Source organism: Drosophila guanche, unplaced genomic scaffold (assembly GCF_900245975.1).
Source record: "Drosophila guanche unplaced genomic scaffold, DGUA_6, whole genome shotgun sequence".
Classification (NCBI taxonomy): Eukaryota; Metazoa; Arthropoda; class Insecta; order Diptera; family Drosophilidae; genus Drosophila; species Drosophila guanche.
The window spans coordinates 2065850-2084042 of record NW_022995753.1 but is presented as its reverse complement, the minus strand read 5'-3'; the positions used below and the strand labels follow the sequence as shown (position 1 = coordinate 2084042).

The window sequence follows — 18193 nt, the reverse complement described above, 5'->3', positions numbered from 1 at the left end:
TCCCCCGAAGACTCCTGCCGTCAGTCGCCTGCCACCTGGGGCCTAGTGGCTCGATTTGCTTTGGGGGACTTGTGGCTCTTTCTTGAACCCCTCCTTGTCGACGTCGTCGCCGTCGCCGTTACCTTTTTATTGACGAATGAGTGGACTTCTAGTTGGCTCTATCCTCCTCCTCGTTCGTTTGGCCAAAGCTTAAATATGTAAATTGGTTTTCTTGAGACATGTACAGAGCCGTACAGCGTACCCAGTGCTCAAAGCGAGTTGTTTTGCTCTGGCTCTGGCTCTGGCTCTGGCTTTGCTTTGCTTTCGCTATTTCTGTTTCACTGTTTGCTCTCTAGAAGGTGATGGCGTCGGAGGAGTAGTCTTAGGGTCTTTGCGGCAAAAGCAGAGCCCTAGAGCAGATGTTTCTGGTTTTGATGCTGACTGCGTTTCTCCAGTTGTTGTAGCTGCTGTTGCTCCTCTGTTATGCCACCGCAATGACTACGTCTACGGCGGCCACTTTGGTCCTGGTCCTGGTCCTGTTCCTGTTCCTGCTGCTGCTGCTGCTCCTGTTTATGACGTTGATTGCTTGGCATTGCCTCGCCTTTTGTTTGCTTCTTTTGGCCAAGGCAGCGCCTGCTTCTTGGGCAAACAAATCCCAGCAGCTGGCCTCTTCTTTATCGCTCTCCTTTCCTGTGATACTCCTCAGCTCCACAGTTCCTCAGCTCCACAGCTCCTTTGCTCTCGTTTTACCTCTTGGATTTTTGTGCTGCTGCTGTTTAGCTTCCACTTTTCCTTATTGCATTCTGTTATAATTTATTTTGTTGTATTTCAACTGCAAAAGCAAGCAAGAAAACAGAAAAATAATTATATTTAAATAGTTTTTAAGTGAAAAAAAAAAGATTTCCTTTGGCATGACTTGTACACACCCTATAATCGTGGCTAAAAGTGATGCTGCAGGGTATTCTTTTGCTACGATTAAAGGGCAAGAAAGTCTTACTGGAGATAAGCAATTGGTTTGACCGATTTGATTTCATATTGAACTCATGCAGAAGCAGAAAGATTCACTGGCATTTATTACACTTTTAAGTCCTTGCCGCGGGATAGCGCTTAGTCGGTGCTGCTGCCTCTGCACTAGAAACTGTTCAACGCTGAACGCTCGACAACTACCAAATACCGGACTGCATCTGTGTGGAAACCTCGAGTGACTACGCACCTTTGTTTGGCAGCCTGAATGCAGCAGTAAATGCAACACAGCATGGAATGGGGAGCAGAGCTCTGTCCTGTGTGTGTTCAGTTGTTGACAAAGAGCTGCCAGCCGAGGGTCTTGATGAGCCGAAACGCCAGATAGACTGGGACCAGCGTTAGCGATATATACAAGTAATAGCTCCAATTGCCAGTTATTTCCTCCGTCATATCTGCAAGCAGATGATCAAACATTAGGTATTATTAATAACATCAAAACATTCCACAAACAGATGCGTATAAAGGGCTATCGACTGCATATCAATCTTCTCTTTTCAATGTCACATGTCATACTTTAGTTGATTAAAAATCTACTATCACGTATGACATGGGAACGTGACTCCTGGGGATGGATGGCTGGATGGAGGGATAGACAGAACACATTTACAAGCTGTTTCCATGGGCAGCACACTGGAGAGTAACAGCACATCTGTAATCTGTTTCCCCTAAGTAAGCGGCTTAATTTCGATCAGGAGAGCCTTCAACATTGGCTGTATAAAACACAAAATGTGATGAAAATTTGCGAAGCAGAAACGCTTCTCACAACGTGGGGAACGCTCAACTGTACCTTGTGTCGAGTGCATCTCGTAAAATTCTGAGAGGACATTCGTCACTGGGGCTCTTCGCTTGCTTACTCTCGAGAAGCTATGGCAGTGGCAGTGGCAGTGGCAGTGCCAGTTGAGAGACGAGACGAGACTCAGACTTTCAGTAGCAGTCGTAGCTGGGGCAGCAGCACTTCACAACTGCCAACTGCCAAGTCCCTGGCAGCTCTCGAGAGTGCGGCCGACGTGTCAGATGCTCGAGCATAATTCCCTTAAATACAGAACTTTTCCAGTTATAACAACCAAAGAGAAAGCGAACGAGAGAGCAGCAGTGAAGGAGGTAAGGAGTTGAGTCCTTCTTAAAGTAAAGACTCCGTCGAAGAGTATAATTTACATCCCACAGAAAACATTATTCACTTCATGGAAAAGTGACCAAAGCAATGGACTAGAAATCAAATCCCTCTCCCCGTCTGAGACACTTAATTTTCCATTTTTCCTCACACAATTTTCGTGTTTAGAAAACGTAAGTAAGTACTCTGGAATAAAAGTTTTTCCATTGCACCGGAACTTGCATAATTCATTTAGCATTTCATTCAGTGCACCCTTTTCCAACCCCCCTTCCTCCTGCTGACGATTTGCCGACAAAGAGCCCGTTGCAACTGGAACTTTTGACCCCGAAACAGCCACAGAATGAAAAACTTTGCACAAATCATCTCTCGAGTGAGTGTTTCTTTTTCAATTTTTTTTACATTACTCGCATGCAATTTTCTGAACCTCAAAACTCTGTTCCTGACACGAGAAACTTGGAAAGAAAGCTTGCAATTTGTCGTCCTCTGCGGTCGTCTCTACCAGTTCGTCCTCCACCCTCTCTCTGGCAGCTTTCACTCCTTTCATCTCTCGAATGATTCACCTTGTAGCCGTTGGAGCCAACACACACGCAGCGCGGACTTCTGTTACTCTCAATTAAACATTCAGTTTTATACCCAGTAATTTCAACAAAAGGAATGCACACCCAAAAATGAAGCCTTTCGGTTACATTTTAATATGAAAATAAAAATTAAAACTGATATTTGAATGTTTAAATCTTTGCCTGTCTTAGCTGGTATCGCGGGTATCTTCGCGTCGACCCATGTAAGTCTCTTCACAAAACCCTGCTCTATGTCTGCATGTCTGAGCGCCTGCCTGTCTGTCTCTTGTCCGTGTGCTTGCTGGCATCTGATCCTGCCAACTTGTTGGTCATTCCAAGCAGTTATTTTGGGCGTGGGCGTGGGCGTGGGCGTGGCAGTCTGTGTGTCTGGGAATGCAAAAATGTGCTTTCCACACACACATGACAGCAAACCCCTCAAGGGTTTGCTTCCGTTTCTCTTTGGTTCTTTGCCCTTCCGCTTCCCATTTTCCCCTTTGTTCGTTCTCTCTCTCTCTCCTTCTCTCTCTCTCTCTCTTAGCTTATGCGCTCGCATGTTGAAAAGTTTTGATATTAACAGCAAAAATGTATAAAAATAAAAATTCCTTTTGGCAATATTTTGCATGCCAAAATGTGGCTTATATATTTACCCCGAAGGCCCTTCGTCAGTCGAAACTTTTTTTACTGGAGCAAACCCCCTTTCCAGCTTTCCACACTCCAACGAACCACCCACTTTTTACTACTTTCACCCGACACTGCTCTATCAAATGGGGGAAAATACCGAGAGGCAGGCTACACTTTTTGTTTGAAGAGGTGCCACAAGGAGGAGGTGGAGCATGTGGATTGCTGCCAAAAAGGGTAAACATTGCTCCACTTAACCACCCTCCCCCCTATGAACAGTTGTTGTTTTTTGTTTTTTGTTTTTTGTTCTTGGTTGATTGTGTGATTGTGTGAGCCCAAGTGTCGGTTAAAGTCTTGTAAAAATTAATAAGCGTGTACATTTGATTGTGATATGCCTTTGCTCTGTACTCAACATTCAGTCAGCCGCCAGCCAGCCCACACGGACATATTAAATTGTTTATGCATATGAGCGAAGAGAAGAGTTTTTCCCCCACTTTATTTGATGGGACTTTGCTTTTTATTACACCACTACCCACCCTCACCCTCACCCTCACCCCCTCCCTGTATGCATGAATGTTTTTTGTTTTTTTTTTTTGTGTGCGTTTTTCTCCACAAGCATTTCTCAGCTGCTTTTGTTCTTTCGTGTTATGCTCAACTTAAGCTTAATGGCATTTTGTTTTGGCCACTCCACTCCACTCCGCTCCGCTGATGCTAAACTCCACTCCACTGTGGCTTAGCTGCAAAGTGGTTTAAAAATGGTGATGCAAGGCAACAACAGAATGGAATTGATTTATTAGGCCATTTATGAGACAAATTTTAGAGATGCCTTGGGAAATTATTCCATTAAAAAATATGTCTTCAAATAAATGGCTTTGGCTTCATAAATCTTCAGATGTAACTATCCAACTATAAATGCTCTGAAAATGCTTTGATTTTCGGCATATAAAATATCATTTTAGACAGTCGATTTTTGTTTTTTTTTTTTAGTCTGTGGTGGCACTGTGGCACTCTGCGCGAATAGCCTGGCGCTAGTTCACACGCTTGTTGCGCCTCCATGCGTCTCATGTCTTCCATGTCTCATTGTCTGCCCCAAAGTGAGTCAGTCAAAGAGAGAGACACAAAAAGAGTGGGGGGTGGGGGCGGGAGTAAATGTGAAAGAAAATCTGCATAAATAATGTTGAGCCAAGCTTTTTTCAGGAAGTGTTGATGATTGGATGGAAAATTCTAAAAACTAAAGCGGGCAAAAACAAAGAAAAAACAAAGAAAAAAACGGAGAACAAAATCCGTGCGGCTTAAGCTCAGGGAAGGGAACGAGGGGCAACAGAAAACGTGGCCCTGTGCCGCGCAGAGAGTTTATTATTTAGCCAACTGACTCCACGGCGACATTTGGCTCATTTATCAGGCAAAAGCAGAGACAGAACCAGCGGCATGAGCACAAGGCACGTCACGTCATGATATTATAAATTACTTCAGACAATATGCAGGCAGCAGTAGCGGGTGGAAGGGTACTAGGCAGCTGTTCTATGGCGTTATCTAAGCCCACGAAGAGGGCCCAGTGGCAGGGATTTGGGATTTGCCCTTGCCGGAACGCAACGCAACGCAACGCAACGCAACGCGACGGTGGGCCAACGGATGCAATGAAGCGAATATCCCCCACAGCATATTTGCACAGTGAAGCGAAACGCCGCTGGTTGATGATGGAAACTCAGGGAAAGAGAAAGAAATGCCATGCCACCGACATTCCAATGGATCTTAGAATACCCTAAAACCAGGCTCCATCCACTCTGCAGAAGGTTTGGGGGCAGTTTCATCTTCTAGTGCTGGATTATCCAATCTATATAGAATTATAGTCAACTCTAAGGATTCTTTAGAAATCATCCACCATCCACCAACCACTTAGCTGGTTACGCCCATTGGGCGGGCGGTGTATAATGAGAAGCCAAGGGCTGCTGGGCAGACTCAAACGTGGCTTAGAGCCACCCCATGCCTCATCCAGCCATTCATCCGGCGGTCTCCGTGCAAGTGGAGCAAAAAGTGTTAATTAAAAGTTAACGTCTGATCGCGTTATACACGGAATGCTGCAGCAGCAGCCAGTAACCAAGCAGGAAAGAAAGATGAGACAAAGAGTAACTGGAGAAATGTTATAATTCAATTTGTGTTATGTCAACTTCTGTATAAATAAAAACAAGCATTGTATAAATACAAAAAAGAGACGGAAAGAAGACTTTGTACAGCTGTTGGAAATGGAATCGGAGAGGTACATTGAACCTTGTGTTTGTCATAGATCTGACTGGATGTGACAATTCCATTTACCCTATTTGATATTTAACACAAAAATGGGTATAGAGCCATGGTGTATACAATTTCCCATAAACGAAATGCACCGCGAGTCGCGATTGCCCTTCCTCAAAAGAAGAAGCCCTATATCCCTATACTCTTCGATCCTTTTTATACATTTGTATACATGTATAAGCTTTAGGAGAGGTGCCCCTGGCTTTGTGCTGTCATTACACACTCCAGAAACTAATGAACCAATGTGGGGAGGGCTTATAACATAATTAGGGCCACACAACACCAACAATATAGCTTAAAAGCTGCCTATTAACGACGACACGCACGCTTGGCAGACCAATCAAAATTGTTTTGTATCAAGCAGCCAGTCACAGCCTTTGGGCGAAGTCACTTTAGGGCCCTGCGTTCGATCTGCCCCGATTAAAAGTGACAATTAAAACAAGAACAACAAAATAAAGGAAAAAGTAATTAACACTCCCCAGAGCAGAGCAGAGCAGAGCAGAGAGAAGCGAAAGATGCGATACGATATAAAACAAATGCTTCAAGTCATTGAACCCAAAATATTGCGCGATTAAAGCAACAAAAGTGACACAGAGAGAGACAGATAGAAACAGAGAGATGGGTGCTGCGGGAGGGTCGCTTCGTTTGTTTTCTTTTGGATGTGGCATCGATTGAGAGCCGGAGCCGCTGGTCGGTGGGGGCAGAGGGGCATAGGAAAACAATCGAATGAATGAATGACTTTGAAATTGTGCAACATCAAAACTTTTCCAACTAAATGTGTGTCGAATACGGGACACTCCCACAACAAGAATATGGATGATCCTTGCGACTTTGGGAATACCTTTTACTAGGACCTACTGTGAAAATAATGTTCAATAATCATTTCTGTACAGATAAACACGAATACCAAAGGCAGAAAAGGGCCAACGTGAAGGCTGTTGGAATTAGTTTAAATAACAATTATCTAACTTCAAATAAATAAATCATATTACAACCTTGACGTTCCTCAGTTTATCAGTTAACGTGCAGCCCATACTTTTTTGTAGGGCTGGCAGACTATTAAAAATAAAAGAATATTAAAAAAAAGATGCACAAAATGTAACAAACTGTCAAGTGGAAAATGTTAACTGCAAAAAAAGTGCATTGTATGCAAATTGGCAACAAAGTTTCCTCTGCTGTGGCCTGTCGGTGCCCATGTGACGAACCGACTGCAGGGGCGTGTTGGATCTGGCCAGCGACGGGGAGGGGGACGGGGACGGGGACGGGGACGAATGCCATAAATTGATAAGCATGCTAAAATTTTTGCACTTTTGTTTTGATTTACAATTTTAACTCGCTCTCTCTCTCTCTCTCTCGCTGTCTCTCTTGGTGCAGAAGAAAGGCTACAGAGAGGGAGAGAGAGTGGAAGAGAGCGACAGGTCTTACGTGTACAGAAGACAAAATTTCGAGCCACTGAAGGAAGGGGTAACGGAGGTGACGGACTCAAGGAAAGACCATTAAAACTTCTCTTTTGGGAGAAGATTTTGTGGCGTGGTGGCATGGTGGGAAAAAAACGATGAAACCGATTCCAAATGGGCCAACTTTTAATGGAGGCAAGGAGTTTCCTTTGCATTTCCTTCGCGTTGGGGCCAATTTGTGCAATTGCTTGGCGGTGAAGGGGGAGCAAAAAGTTGCCTGCGCTTTGGAGGCCATCAAAATTGTTCACATTTTTTGTTTATTTTTTGGTTTTATTGTTTTTTTTTTTTTTGGGTGGCCCAAACAGCTAACGTTGCGTATTTCCCTTTAATATTTGATATTCATTTCGCTTTATGTACTTTTCCATCCTGTAATGGGAAGCGATTTGAGTGAATGATGAAAAAGTGCTGATAGCCACGGTAATATGAGTGGAATTATGATAGATGCGTAATATTTTCCCTTCGCGTCGAGTCCACAATTTATTATTGTTTTCATTAGCTTTGTTTGTTTTTATTTTATTTTTGCTATTTAATCGCTATGGCGATATTGGTTGGTCGCAGACGATGAGTCCGCATTGACCAGGTGCTTCAGTTTATGTTGAATATTAGAAAAAAGTCACTGAAAATTTTGAACTCAAAAAAGAGTTGTTTGCCGAAGGAACACCAGAAATAGAATGTGTTTTTCTTTTGTATTCCCATCTCCTCTCCACCTTCCCACAAAATGCCGTTAATTGACTGAACGTGGGGGTGGGAATCATTTGCTACAGAAAACAACAGGTAGGTCAAGGGCTGTGCTTGAATCAGATAACGAAAGAGAGAGAACCAGAAGGAAGGATCTTTTTTTGGGGAATAAGTCTGGAATTGTGCAACTTTCAGAGTATATTTTTTGTATTTTTTCCAGAACTCTCTCTCTCTCTCTCTCTCTCGCTCTCCGTGAGAACACGTTTACCGCTCGCTGTTGACCGTTACGCCTCCCTCAAGCAGGGCCAGGGCTCTTTCGGACGAAAGAGCGTGACGAATAATGATTTTACACCGTCTCAAAGACTTGGCCGGAACTTTCGGATTGGAGTTCTTTCTTTTCTTTTGTTTTTTTTTTTCATTTTTTATTTTTGAACTGTTGCCAGGGCTAGCGGAACGGGGGAGGCGTTGTGTTCGAATGGATACATTCGAAATTTGCATTTAGTTGAATTTCATTGAGTTTGATATCCAACTGGGTGGGAGACTAATTGAATTTTTCTCATATGGGTGAGAAGGGGGAAGCACTTGCATTGTGTGGCATGTAATATGGGCACTTCTGCAGCTCTTTTGGGCCACTTGTTTTCCGAAATTGAAAACCATGAAGCGCATTTAAAAAGATGAAGTGACAACTGGCATACTGATGATGCCACACACACAAACAGAGGGGTAAGGGAAGGTGTGGCATGTGCAAGTGTTGGGAGCGTGTAAATATAACAAGTGCCAAGTGAAATGTGTACATAAATAAGAAGGGAACACCAGGGCCATGAGGGGTCGCTGCAGTTAGTACCCTGTAATGCACATTTGTATGTACATGTTGACTTTGCAAGCAACTTTCGAACAGAACATACCCGCCGAAAGGGTAGCACAAGCTAAGGCGGAGACAGCGCTAGAGAGGGGGAGGGAAAGATCTGCAAGATGGCAAGGCGGCTTTTGTCTGCCGCCAGCGTCGCTGTCGCTGTTGCCGTCGCTGCCTTGGTGCCCTTCTTTCGCAGCTGCGACTAATTGTTGCTGTTGGGAGGGAATGGAGAGGAAATGAAACACGGAAAGGGTGCACTGTGGGCGATAGGGTGGTGCTGGTTCTGGTGCTCGGCTGGTCTGGTCTGGTCTGGGTTGACAGGATGCGAAAAGTGCAACAAACTTTGACAAAATAAAACGAAAATATAGCCCAAAGACAGACGGGGTGGGGGATGGTTATGTGTGCGTGGGAGGTTGTGCATATGAATGCGTGGGTGGGGGGCAAGGACGAACAAATGAAGCGCCCCCTTCCAGCCAGGCTCGCAGTTTCAAATCGCAGACTCCCTTCCAAGCACTCGAACATAGAGGAGACACTCCGCGGAACCAAAGCAGCAGATTCTCATGCACATGCATGTGCCTGCCACCATAGGAAAAGAACACACAACAACAGCAAAAACATCACGACGAACAACAACAAAAAGAAGGCAGAGAGAAAAGAGCGCGCGAGAGGCGAAATGCATTGAAATTGAAGCACCCTCATTATGCGGCCTGCAGGCGGCAGAAAGCAAAGCGACAAAAAACCGCAGAAGCAGCAGCAGCAGGGAGCAAGAGGACGAGGAGCAGGATGGAGGAGGAGGAATGGCAAATGGCAGAAGAGAACGAACCGAAAGGTTGGCTCTCCCTTTGCCATTCTCCCTTGCCCATGCCCATCCAAACAGCAGCAAAGGCGAAAAGCAGTGACTTCGCCTAAAATATATGACCTGATAAGAGATGACCGAGGGGGGGGGGGGGGGGGGGGGGGGGGGGGGGGGGGGGGGTGTGTGTGTGTGTGGAATATGTGTTGCATTGGTATTAAATATACAATGTATTTACTCGATATGCCGTTGGGCCGTGTGCCGCTATTAATGTTTTAGCAACAACAACATGCCTGCCTGCTTAAACTGCTACAGCAGCTAACCGCCAACAGAGGAAGAAGTCCGCGCGTTGTTTGCACTTGTTGTATTTTGTTGTTGTGCGCTTACTCTTTCTCCTCCTCCTCCTTCACGGCTGTTGAACCACCGTTTCAGATCTGCATAGTCTTCACTCACTCACACTTAAACACGAGCCGAACACACAGGCACAGGTGCACTGCAGCTGTACTGAACGCCGCTTGGATTCGCGCACTCGTAGAATCAACTGATTGCAAATTGTGCGTGCGACAAAAAAAAAATTACACGTATGTTGCAGAAGTCGAGGAGTACACGTCCGCACGCTAGGTGTATTTGTAAAGGTAAAGTCGGAAAACGAACAGCTGACTATCTTTTTTTTTGTATTATGAATCTGCATTAGTGTGACCTCTGATTTATCGAGCAAATGTACCGCGCGACCCTTAAAAATATACAGAAATATACCATACAATTGTCAAAATATACCCCAAATCTTAAATCATTTCACTCGATTTTGATGTTCTATTTTAAATTACGAGCTTGCGAAGACTTTTAACACTGAAACAATCATTTTATCCAATCAAAGAATCAATTTAGCTAATTATATTAATGCTTTTTATTGGATTGGATATAAATTAGGTGTTAAACAAAGAAAGGTAAAAAAAGTAACTTTATGTTTTACAAAGTAGCTACATGTTTGCTACATGTCGCGCGCGCATAAGAACAACAAACGAGTTTAAATTTGTGATTCTGAGTGTGATTGTGATTTTAGTTCTTTTATTTGTATATTATTATTGGGTTTCTTCCTTTGGCAAAAGAAAATCAGAAATGTTGGAAAAATCATCATTATCGTCTAACTAATCAACGACGAAAGGGGTTTTCTTTATTTTATGTTGTTTTTGTATTATTTTTGGAGATTTTCTATACTTAAATGGTGTATGTACATTTATTTTGTATTAAGCTACTCATTTTTATTTTAATTTTTGTAAATTAGCGAGCTTTCACAATCACTTTCAGAAAATTTCAGAAATGAGCACTAAAATACCCCAGAAATATACCAAAAATATTATAGCTCCGAACTTTGACTCATTTTTGCGTTTGAAATATGAGCACAAAAATACTCTAAAAATATACCAAAACCGCTCTGGCTAAATGTTGTGTAAAAAAAATACTGAATCTGCTTGAAATAAAGCGTTGGGGGAATGCAATTCAGGGAAATTGTTTTTGGTTAATATGTATATAAATATGTAAATACATACACATTTATAAATTTGAAATTCGTTTGTAATAGGCAACAATTACTCTCAGCACATAAAATATTTGTTTATAGGTTAGCTAATTGTCGGCAAGAATGTAAACACACCAACCTTCATAAATCCGCTCAAACGTTGTGAGCAAATATTAAGTATAAGAACAGCTGCCAGGTGGCGGCAGCAGGCACGTTCGAACTTTCATGTTTATGGAAAAAATGCGGCCGAAAGGTAAGGACGACTAGCTATAACCCCAACCATACAATATATAGTTTATGGTTAGTGCTATAACGAACAGGCAAAGCAGAACATGAGGTATAGAGAGCGCTTTTGTGATGTTTCCAGCTTAACCCCATAGATGGCGGCAGCGGAATTCAAACGGAATCTCAACTATTTGACTTTTAGCTGATTCTTCGGGTTCAAAGCACACAACTGACACAATAATATTTTCTTGCGACTTTCTCCTCGCTCAAACTTCCTGTGATCTTACTGCCAAGCATGGGTAAGTCCAGCGAGTTGGACCCGTGACACGGAATGGTCATTTGATAATTCTTATTATGAATGTTGCCAATTTTGGAGGAACTTTCCAATTACGAATCAAAAACGTTGCGACACACTGGTCGTAATGCAAATGTCCACAAAGATCCTAATTGTATATAGCCATAAGAAAAAAACTAGTAGGGAATACTTGGACAGACTCCACAAGTGGCTGCTGTTCGGCCTCATTGGATCTCCCTGGATCCGCTGCATCCAGGATTGGCGGACTTAGACGCTAAACAGCTCAAGGAGAAAGCTGCCCTCAAAAGGGCTACTCATTAGTAGCAGAAAAAAAACACCTAATCCCAAAGCATTTTCCTGCCATTTTCGGTAATATTTTCCCTTCGCATTTGTCGGCGGTTTGTTTGCTGTTGAAATGTGCCAAAGCCAAATGCAACCAACTGAATTCTGGCTAATACATTTGAATCATTTCCTCGCTGCCTGCCACACACTCCAGTCGCATCCTTTGGCCATAGAGTTTCTGCTCGCCGCTCTGCGCTCTGCGCTTGCTGCAGTTTGTGGTTTCGCTTTCTGGCCACACAATGCGGCAGTTTTTGTGAGCCAGTCACGACTGGCATGGGTCATCCAGCAGCACCAGGTAGACCAGATCAGAGCAGCAGTGTCTGGTCCAGTCACGAGCCTCGCTGCTCACTCACATGGCTCTGCGGTTGCGACGAGTCTCTGTGTCTGTCTGTGGCCCCGTCTGCTGCCGTCTGTTCACATCTGCTAATGGATGCTGGCTGCTGGCTGCTGGCTCCTGGCTGCAATTTAATGATGCGTGCCGCAGCTCGGCAACACTTAAAGTTACGTTTTTGTGGCACAGCTTTAAGCAGCGCCCACTGTGGGATTGGTCATTCAGGGGGCATTTAATGGCAGTCATCGGGTAATATGTAATTACCGCTGCCCCACAGGGTTGTGGCTGAAAGTTCCATGGAGCAAGCCCCCCCCCTGTCTCGCAGTTTCAATTGTTGCTGCCTGCCTGGCAGTTTTTTTCCCCCCAATTGGCATAACCAATGAGGCGGAAGTGGCCTGTCGATTGGTCGGGAAGGGGTGCGGAGTTTGATGGAGTTTGAAAAGTTTGAAGCTTGACGAGTGCAGCATGCAGAGGGTCCTGTGTCCGGTGTCCTGTGCCCATGGTGCTCCATTTATGATTGCAGCGAGCAATGTGCTTGTGCCCTGACCTGCCACAGTTGGGCATTAGTTACCGGAGCCCTCCCCCTAGTAATCCATGACCCAAACGGGCAACACTCTCAACAGCTCCTTCAGAGCATTTATTTTTTGCAGGCAAACCAAAGATGCTTCGGATGATATTCCCGTGATAGAGTGGAGAGTGTGCCATCAAGCTCGAGTTCCATCCGGCTGTGCCCAGGAGCAAGTCCCGCCGAGCATGTGGAGCCTGGCAAGGGCTTTCGGGTATGTCTTCCTGCAGCTTTGCCGGCTCATTGCAGTCCTTCTGCTGGGCCTCCTGGCTGTAGCTCAGCTCTCTGGCTTTTACTGCTTGACTGCCATTCAACCAATCGCAGACTTGGTCTGTCTAGGAAGGTTCAACTGGTGGCAGCCACCCATTCTGCCTGCTGTTATTACACATTAAGGAGCTGCAGATTAGCGTGCCAGCTGAAGGGTTTCGCTGACAAAGTTTCGACACCAACTGCGGCAATAAAAAGAACATGCTTGCAGGTCCTTGCAGGCTCCTGCTCCTGCCTCCGCTCCATAAATGTCTGTCTTGGTGCCAACTTCCATTCCCAGCGGTGCAATTTCCCCAAAATGTCTTTCATTGTTGTGCCGTTTATTTGTTGCTATTTATAGTTCAACTCAAACAAATTTTGTACACTTTTTGGGGCAAGTTTCTTTTCTTTTAGATCTGTCCGGTGAGCTCCTCATCAAGGTCGGAGCTGGGTGGCGCATCCTTGACGTCTGCTCGCACCGTGTACTCCTTCTCGTTGACACTGTAGAAAATGTTGAAGAAACGCCCCGACGGCAGCCTCATGGCAAAGTGGCCGCTCTGGCCGAGGTCCTTTGCCGTCCGCTGATAGAGCACATGTCCGCTGCTCAGGACAACGCGCAGCTCCTGCGATCCGTCCTCATTGCGGCGCACATTCTGCCTGAGGATCTGCACCAGCTGCGACTGCGACTGCGACTGGGACTGGGCTTGTGGTCCGCGCAGCTGAGAGCTGAGCTTCTGGCCGGGCAGCTGGAGGAGCGGCTCGCAGCGACAGCTGAGCTTCTGGGTGAGCGGACACTGCTGATTGGGTGTGATGGGCACGGGCACGGGCACAGGTGCCGCTACCACTGGGGTCAGGCCGCCCAGGCCAAGTTGGCCGAGATTGAGGCCGCCCAGATTGCCGAAGCCGCCGTTGAGGTTGCCCAGACCCAGGCTGCTGATGAGATTCGGCAGCCCACCGACCAGCGTGCCAATGATGGGCAGATTCTGGCCAAAGTTTTGTCCGAAATTGGGCAGCCAGCTCGACTGTGTCTGGCCCTGGCCCTGGCCCTGGCCCTGGCCCGGTTGCAACTGCTGCAGCGGTGGCAGTGGCAGTGGCAGTGGCAATGGCTGGAGCGGGGGCAGCTGCTGCAGCGGAGGATTCACACCGACGCCGTCGTAGAAAATGGGAAAGTTGCTGCCACTGCTGGCGGCAGTGTTGCCCTGCAAGGGAGAAGCAAACCAGGGAATGTACTACGGATGGCACAAGAATATATTCGGAATGTACTTATGGTAGATAGATAGTGCTCCCCCCCTCCCAGTTTCCAGCGCGATCTCCCGATCCTTTCTGCACTTACCAATTGACGCTTGTCGCGACGATCTGTGGCCTTCATTGGCTTCCCCGTGGTGGTGGATCCCTTGGGCTTCTCTGTTGTTGCCACCTGTGCCATGGCCACACACAAGATAACCGCCATCAGTATAAGGAATCTCAAACTCATTGCAACTTCCATGATGTCCTGTGTATCCTTGATTTGATAGTCAGCTCTCGAGGGTTAATCTTTTGCTGTCGACTTCGCTCTGATCTCAGTCTCGATTCGGAGTCTTCTTAAATATGATTTCTTTGGCAAGAGATTTGCCAGGGTGTGATTGGAGTGCAACCTGCTTCAGGCCGAATTTTAATTGTTCTTGAGCGAGTTCTGGAAGTGCTCCAGCCCCGAACTGGGTCAAATTTTAATATCGAGTGCTGTGCAGCTCTTGGATATATTTAGAGCTGCCAATAAGTTGGCTTAATCATAATAATCATAATATAAATGTTCAGTTTCAGACCCTGTACCCGTCCTGCTTCTTCCATTAATAAAATATTTAATCTATAATTAAGTTTCTTTTGTGTGTTCCCTTTATTTATTTAATTTATTTTTTATAGTTTCAAATTGTTTATTGACTTATTGGAGGCTTCATTTAACTGCTAAATTAATTGTATTTTTTAAGAGAATATTTTTAAAGCATGGGAATTAAGTTGGACTAAGCTACTCAGCATAAATACATGTACATAAATCCATGTACATATGCTTGACAAATTGCCTTGGGGGGGGGTGGCATGTCCAGCGGCATTCACCGAAAAATCAAATCAAATTAAACTTGTAGCCAAAAATACAAAAAAAAAAAAAAGAGGAAAATAGCAAGGAGCAAGGGAAACGTTCAAGGGCTGGGGTGTGGGTGGAAAATGTTTCGCTTGCATGGAAATTTGTGTGAAAGATTTTCAATTTTCTTTGCTTCCAAGCGGGGTTGCGGAGTGGTCGACTGGTCGAGGGAAATGGACTGGGACAACTTGTTTGACAGCCGCTTGCTGTTGCCGCCGCTGCCGTTGTGGACTCATAAATCAAAAAAGTTTTTGACAAATTGCACATTAAAGACCCCCCTCCCGCTCAGCTCAGTTTGGCTTTGGCTTTGGCGTTTCTTCAGTTAAATAGAAATTGAATTAGAAATGCTCGTTACAAATTGATATTGCTGCACGCCCTTGAAAAGGCCAAACAAAAATCAAACCGGAAAATACCGGCAAATGGGAGGTGGGGGATTGCATTCAAATGCAGTTTGGCAAAGCGCTAAGCGGGAAGAGGCTTCGAACCGGTCTCCAAAAACATAAAGCTTTAAAATATCTCTCAAAATAAAGTGTCTTTTATGACACACGGGGGGCAGCGAGCACACAAGCAGATGCAGCGGGAAGCGCGAGATAAACGAAGAAAGTAGAGGAAGAGGAGCAATCAGAGACAGGAACAAAGTGGGCCATGACACGACCAAGGGATACCCTAAATGCTCAACGATTTGCACAGAACATAAAACCATCATGACAAAAAAGCTAAATCCAAGCGGAATATATTATATTATATTTATATTTAACAATTATAATAATAAATATATATAACAATTAATGGCCATAAATATTCCCTTGGATTTGATCCGCATCAAACTCTTGCACTTGAAAAAGTGCGAGGCATCAGAAGAGCTTCATCCTCGTCTGTCCCGTTCCCATTCTATCGCTTCACCACGCGTTCCCATTCCCGTTGCAGTTCCCGTTGCCCGCTGCTGCGTCATCATCATCATCATCAACGGCAACGGCAAAGGCAGAGGCAGAGCCAATGCCAGCGTTGGCTCCGCGAATTGCACTGCAGCTGCGACCGACCACCACCGCCCCCGCTCTCAAGCCAGCTAGAAAGTACTCGTATTTTGTTCAACTTGGAAAATCTCATTATAAATGATGTACTTCAAATGACCAAACAAAAAAGAGGAAAAAACTTAAATGGGAGAGCAATAAATAAAAATCTAGAATGAAATAGGACAAATAATGAATCCCTTTGACAGGGATTTTGACCAACAGAAAGAAGGTGAAGGGTCATATCATAAGGAATGCAAAAATAAGTGTCTTTGGTTGGTATTTATCTCTCTTCTCTCTTCTCTCTCTCTCTCTCTCTCTCTCTCTCTCTCTCTCTGCCTCTTGTGCCTTTGTGGCGAGCAATCGTAAAAATCTGATAAGATCCCCCTCCCCCTCAATGAACTTTCATCAACACGGAGAAACACCCACACACACACACACACACACACTTTATAACAATCCTCCACCTGAGCCGCTCTCTCACATCTTTATTGGGTGATTTTCATCATCTTTCAGAATTGTAAAATGCATTTTAACCCGCGCACAGGCCATGCGTGCAAAGTGTGTCAAATAAAAATAAACAAAATGCATAATTATAACAAGAAGCTATAGTTTCTGAACTCTGAAGATCTTAATATTAATCTGGCTTAAGGTATATCTTATTATGCTACAATTAATACACAATTCCTATGAGAATAAACTGACTGAGCGTGGGGAATGCATGTGACCCAGCGACCCACGGAAGGGTTAAGCAGAAGCAGGGGCGAAGCTTACTTTGATCCTCTTTCATGCCGTTGGCTGTTTCGTTTTCTGTTCCCATTTCTTCGCTCCGCTGGCCGCATAACGGTATTGTAACAATGAAAGAATAAAATGTTTCTGGTGTCTAAAGTGCTGATGATTAAATCGATGATGCAGTCGATGCTGCAGTTGCAGTTTCAGTTGCCGATGCAGTCTGAGAATCAGAGTGAAGCTTTTTCGATTCGTATAAATACAAGTCTGAGCCTTTTGGCAGCGAGAGACGGCAAAGGAAAGTGCCCACAGTCATGACATTAAACAGAATGCGGCTCGCAATGCCACTGGCCATCCTGCTGGCGACACTAATCCTGGCCAAGAGCTCTGTCCAGGCAGCACCAGTCGAGGAGGAGGTGGACCCACAAGGCACCACACTCGAGATGGACAGGCAACGCATCGACTGTAAATTGACTCTCGATGCGGCGACAATAGACTCGTTAGGCTGCAACGATGAGGTGGCGGAGCAGTCTGGGGCAAGTAGCACTGCTAATAATACGGACCAGCTACAGCGTCACTTGAAGACCTCCGATAGTCAGCCCATCTATGAATTGCAATTGGTTGTTTGGCCCAGTGACACTGAGGATGGTGATGACTTCAATCCGCTAGAGGAAAGTACAACCACAACAACAGCAGCAACAACAACAACAGCAGCAACAACAACAACCTCGACAACAACAACACCAACCACAACAACAATGTGGCCATTGTATGAGGATCAATTGGTTGTATTTCCGCAAATGGACTTTGAAGAGGAAAATCTTGATTATTTCTTGGACGAAGAAGCACCAGCAGTAAGACCACCGGCAATATCTGCAACCACTTCACGTCCCAGGCCCATAGATCCCACTGGCACAACCACACCAACGCCCACTTATGTTGTTGAAAATTATCACGTCATACACCCCAATGGAACCGAAGAGTACAAGTAAGCCCCCGCCCCCCCAATAACACTCCACCATACACAGAGAGAAAGCGAGAGTGGTACACAAAATATTAAATTCGTTTCCACAGATTAGTGCTGAGCAACGGCATGGCGAACTATAAGAAACTTTACACGAAGCGAGTGGGCGAACGGCAGATCAATGTGCAGGAGGGCTACAACTCGGTGCCCATCGCTGGACGACGCAATCTGATACAAACTCAGTACTTCATTGCCGATGAGCGTGGCTACAATGTCTACAAGAGTGAGTTCAGCTCCAGCCCCAACTCCAGCTACCCAAATCAGCCATCATTGTCATTGTCTATTTTCATTCCCCTCTTCAGTTGAGCAAAACTATCAGCAGCCAGGGTTGCCCAAACATTTGCATTACAAAGCCACAAAAGCGTCCAATATGTGAGCAGGAATGAGTTGAAGGATTCTAAAATGCGCGATGCACAGTGGTCGGAAATAC

The 18193-nt window shown here is 45.1% G+C and overlaps 3 protein-coding genes across 4 annotated transcripts; 1 reads left to right on the top strand and 2 right to left on the bottom strand.

Annotated features, from left to right (window-relative positions):
• Window positions 1-586: 586 nt before the first annotated feature.
• On the bottom strand, window positions 587-10075 carry LOC117588521. 2 transcript variants are annotated; one of them, XM_034279875.1, is made up of 3 exons: window positions 9600-9678; window positions 1193-1394; window positions 587-811 (listed from the first exon to the last, which is right to left on the bottom strand). In XM_034279875.1, the coding sequence occupies exon 2, from the start codon at window positions 1390-1392 to the stop codon at window positions 1270-1272; it is 123 nt and encodes a 40-aa protein (XP_034135766.1). In that variant the 5' UTR covers window positions 1393-1394; window positions 9600-9678; the 3' UTR covers window positions 587-811; window positions 1193-1269. The 2 variants fall into 2 exon arrangements, 1 of the variants encoding a protein (XP_034135766.1); XR_004574143.1 differs by lacking the exons at window positions 587-811; window positions 9600-9678 and adding an exon at window positions 9749-10075 and having other exon boundaries at window positions 1261-1394.
• Window positions 10076-13294: 3219 nt separating this feature from the next.
• On the bottom strand, window positions 13295-14370 carry LOC117588693. Its single transcript, XM_034280141.1, has 2 exons — window positions 14218-14370; window positions 13295-14083 (listed from the first exon to the last, which is right to left on the bottom strand). The coding sequence occupies exons 1-2, from the start codon at window positions 14368-14370 to the stop codon at window positions 13295-13297; spliced, it is 942 nt and encodes a 313-aa protein (XP_034136032.1).
• A 2674-nt stretch (window positions 14371-17044) lies between these two features.
• LOC117588360 lies at window positions 17045-18193 on the top strand. Its single transcript, XM_034279575.1, has 3 exons — window positions 17045-17727; window positions 17814-17986; window positions 18066-18193. Exons 1-3 carry the CDS (start codon window positions 17054-17056, stop codon window positions 18137-18139), a joined length of 921 nt encoding a protein of 306 aa, XP_034135466.1. The 5' UTR covers window positions 17045-17053; the 3' UTR covers window positions 18140-18193.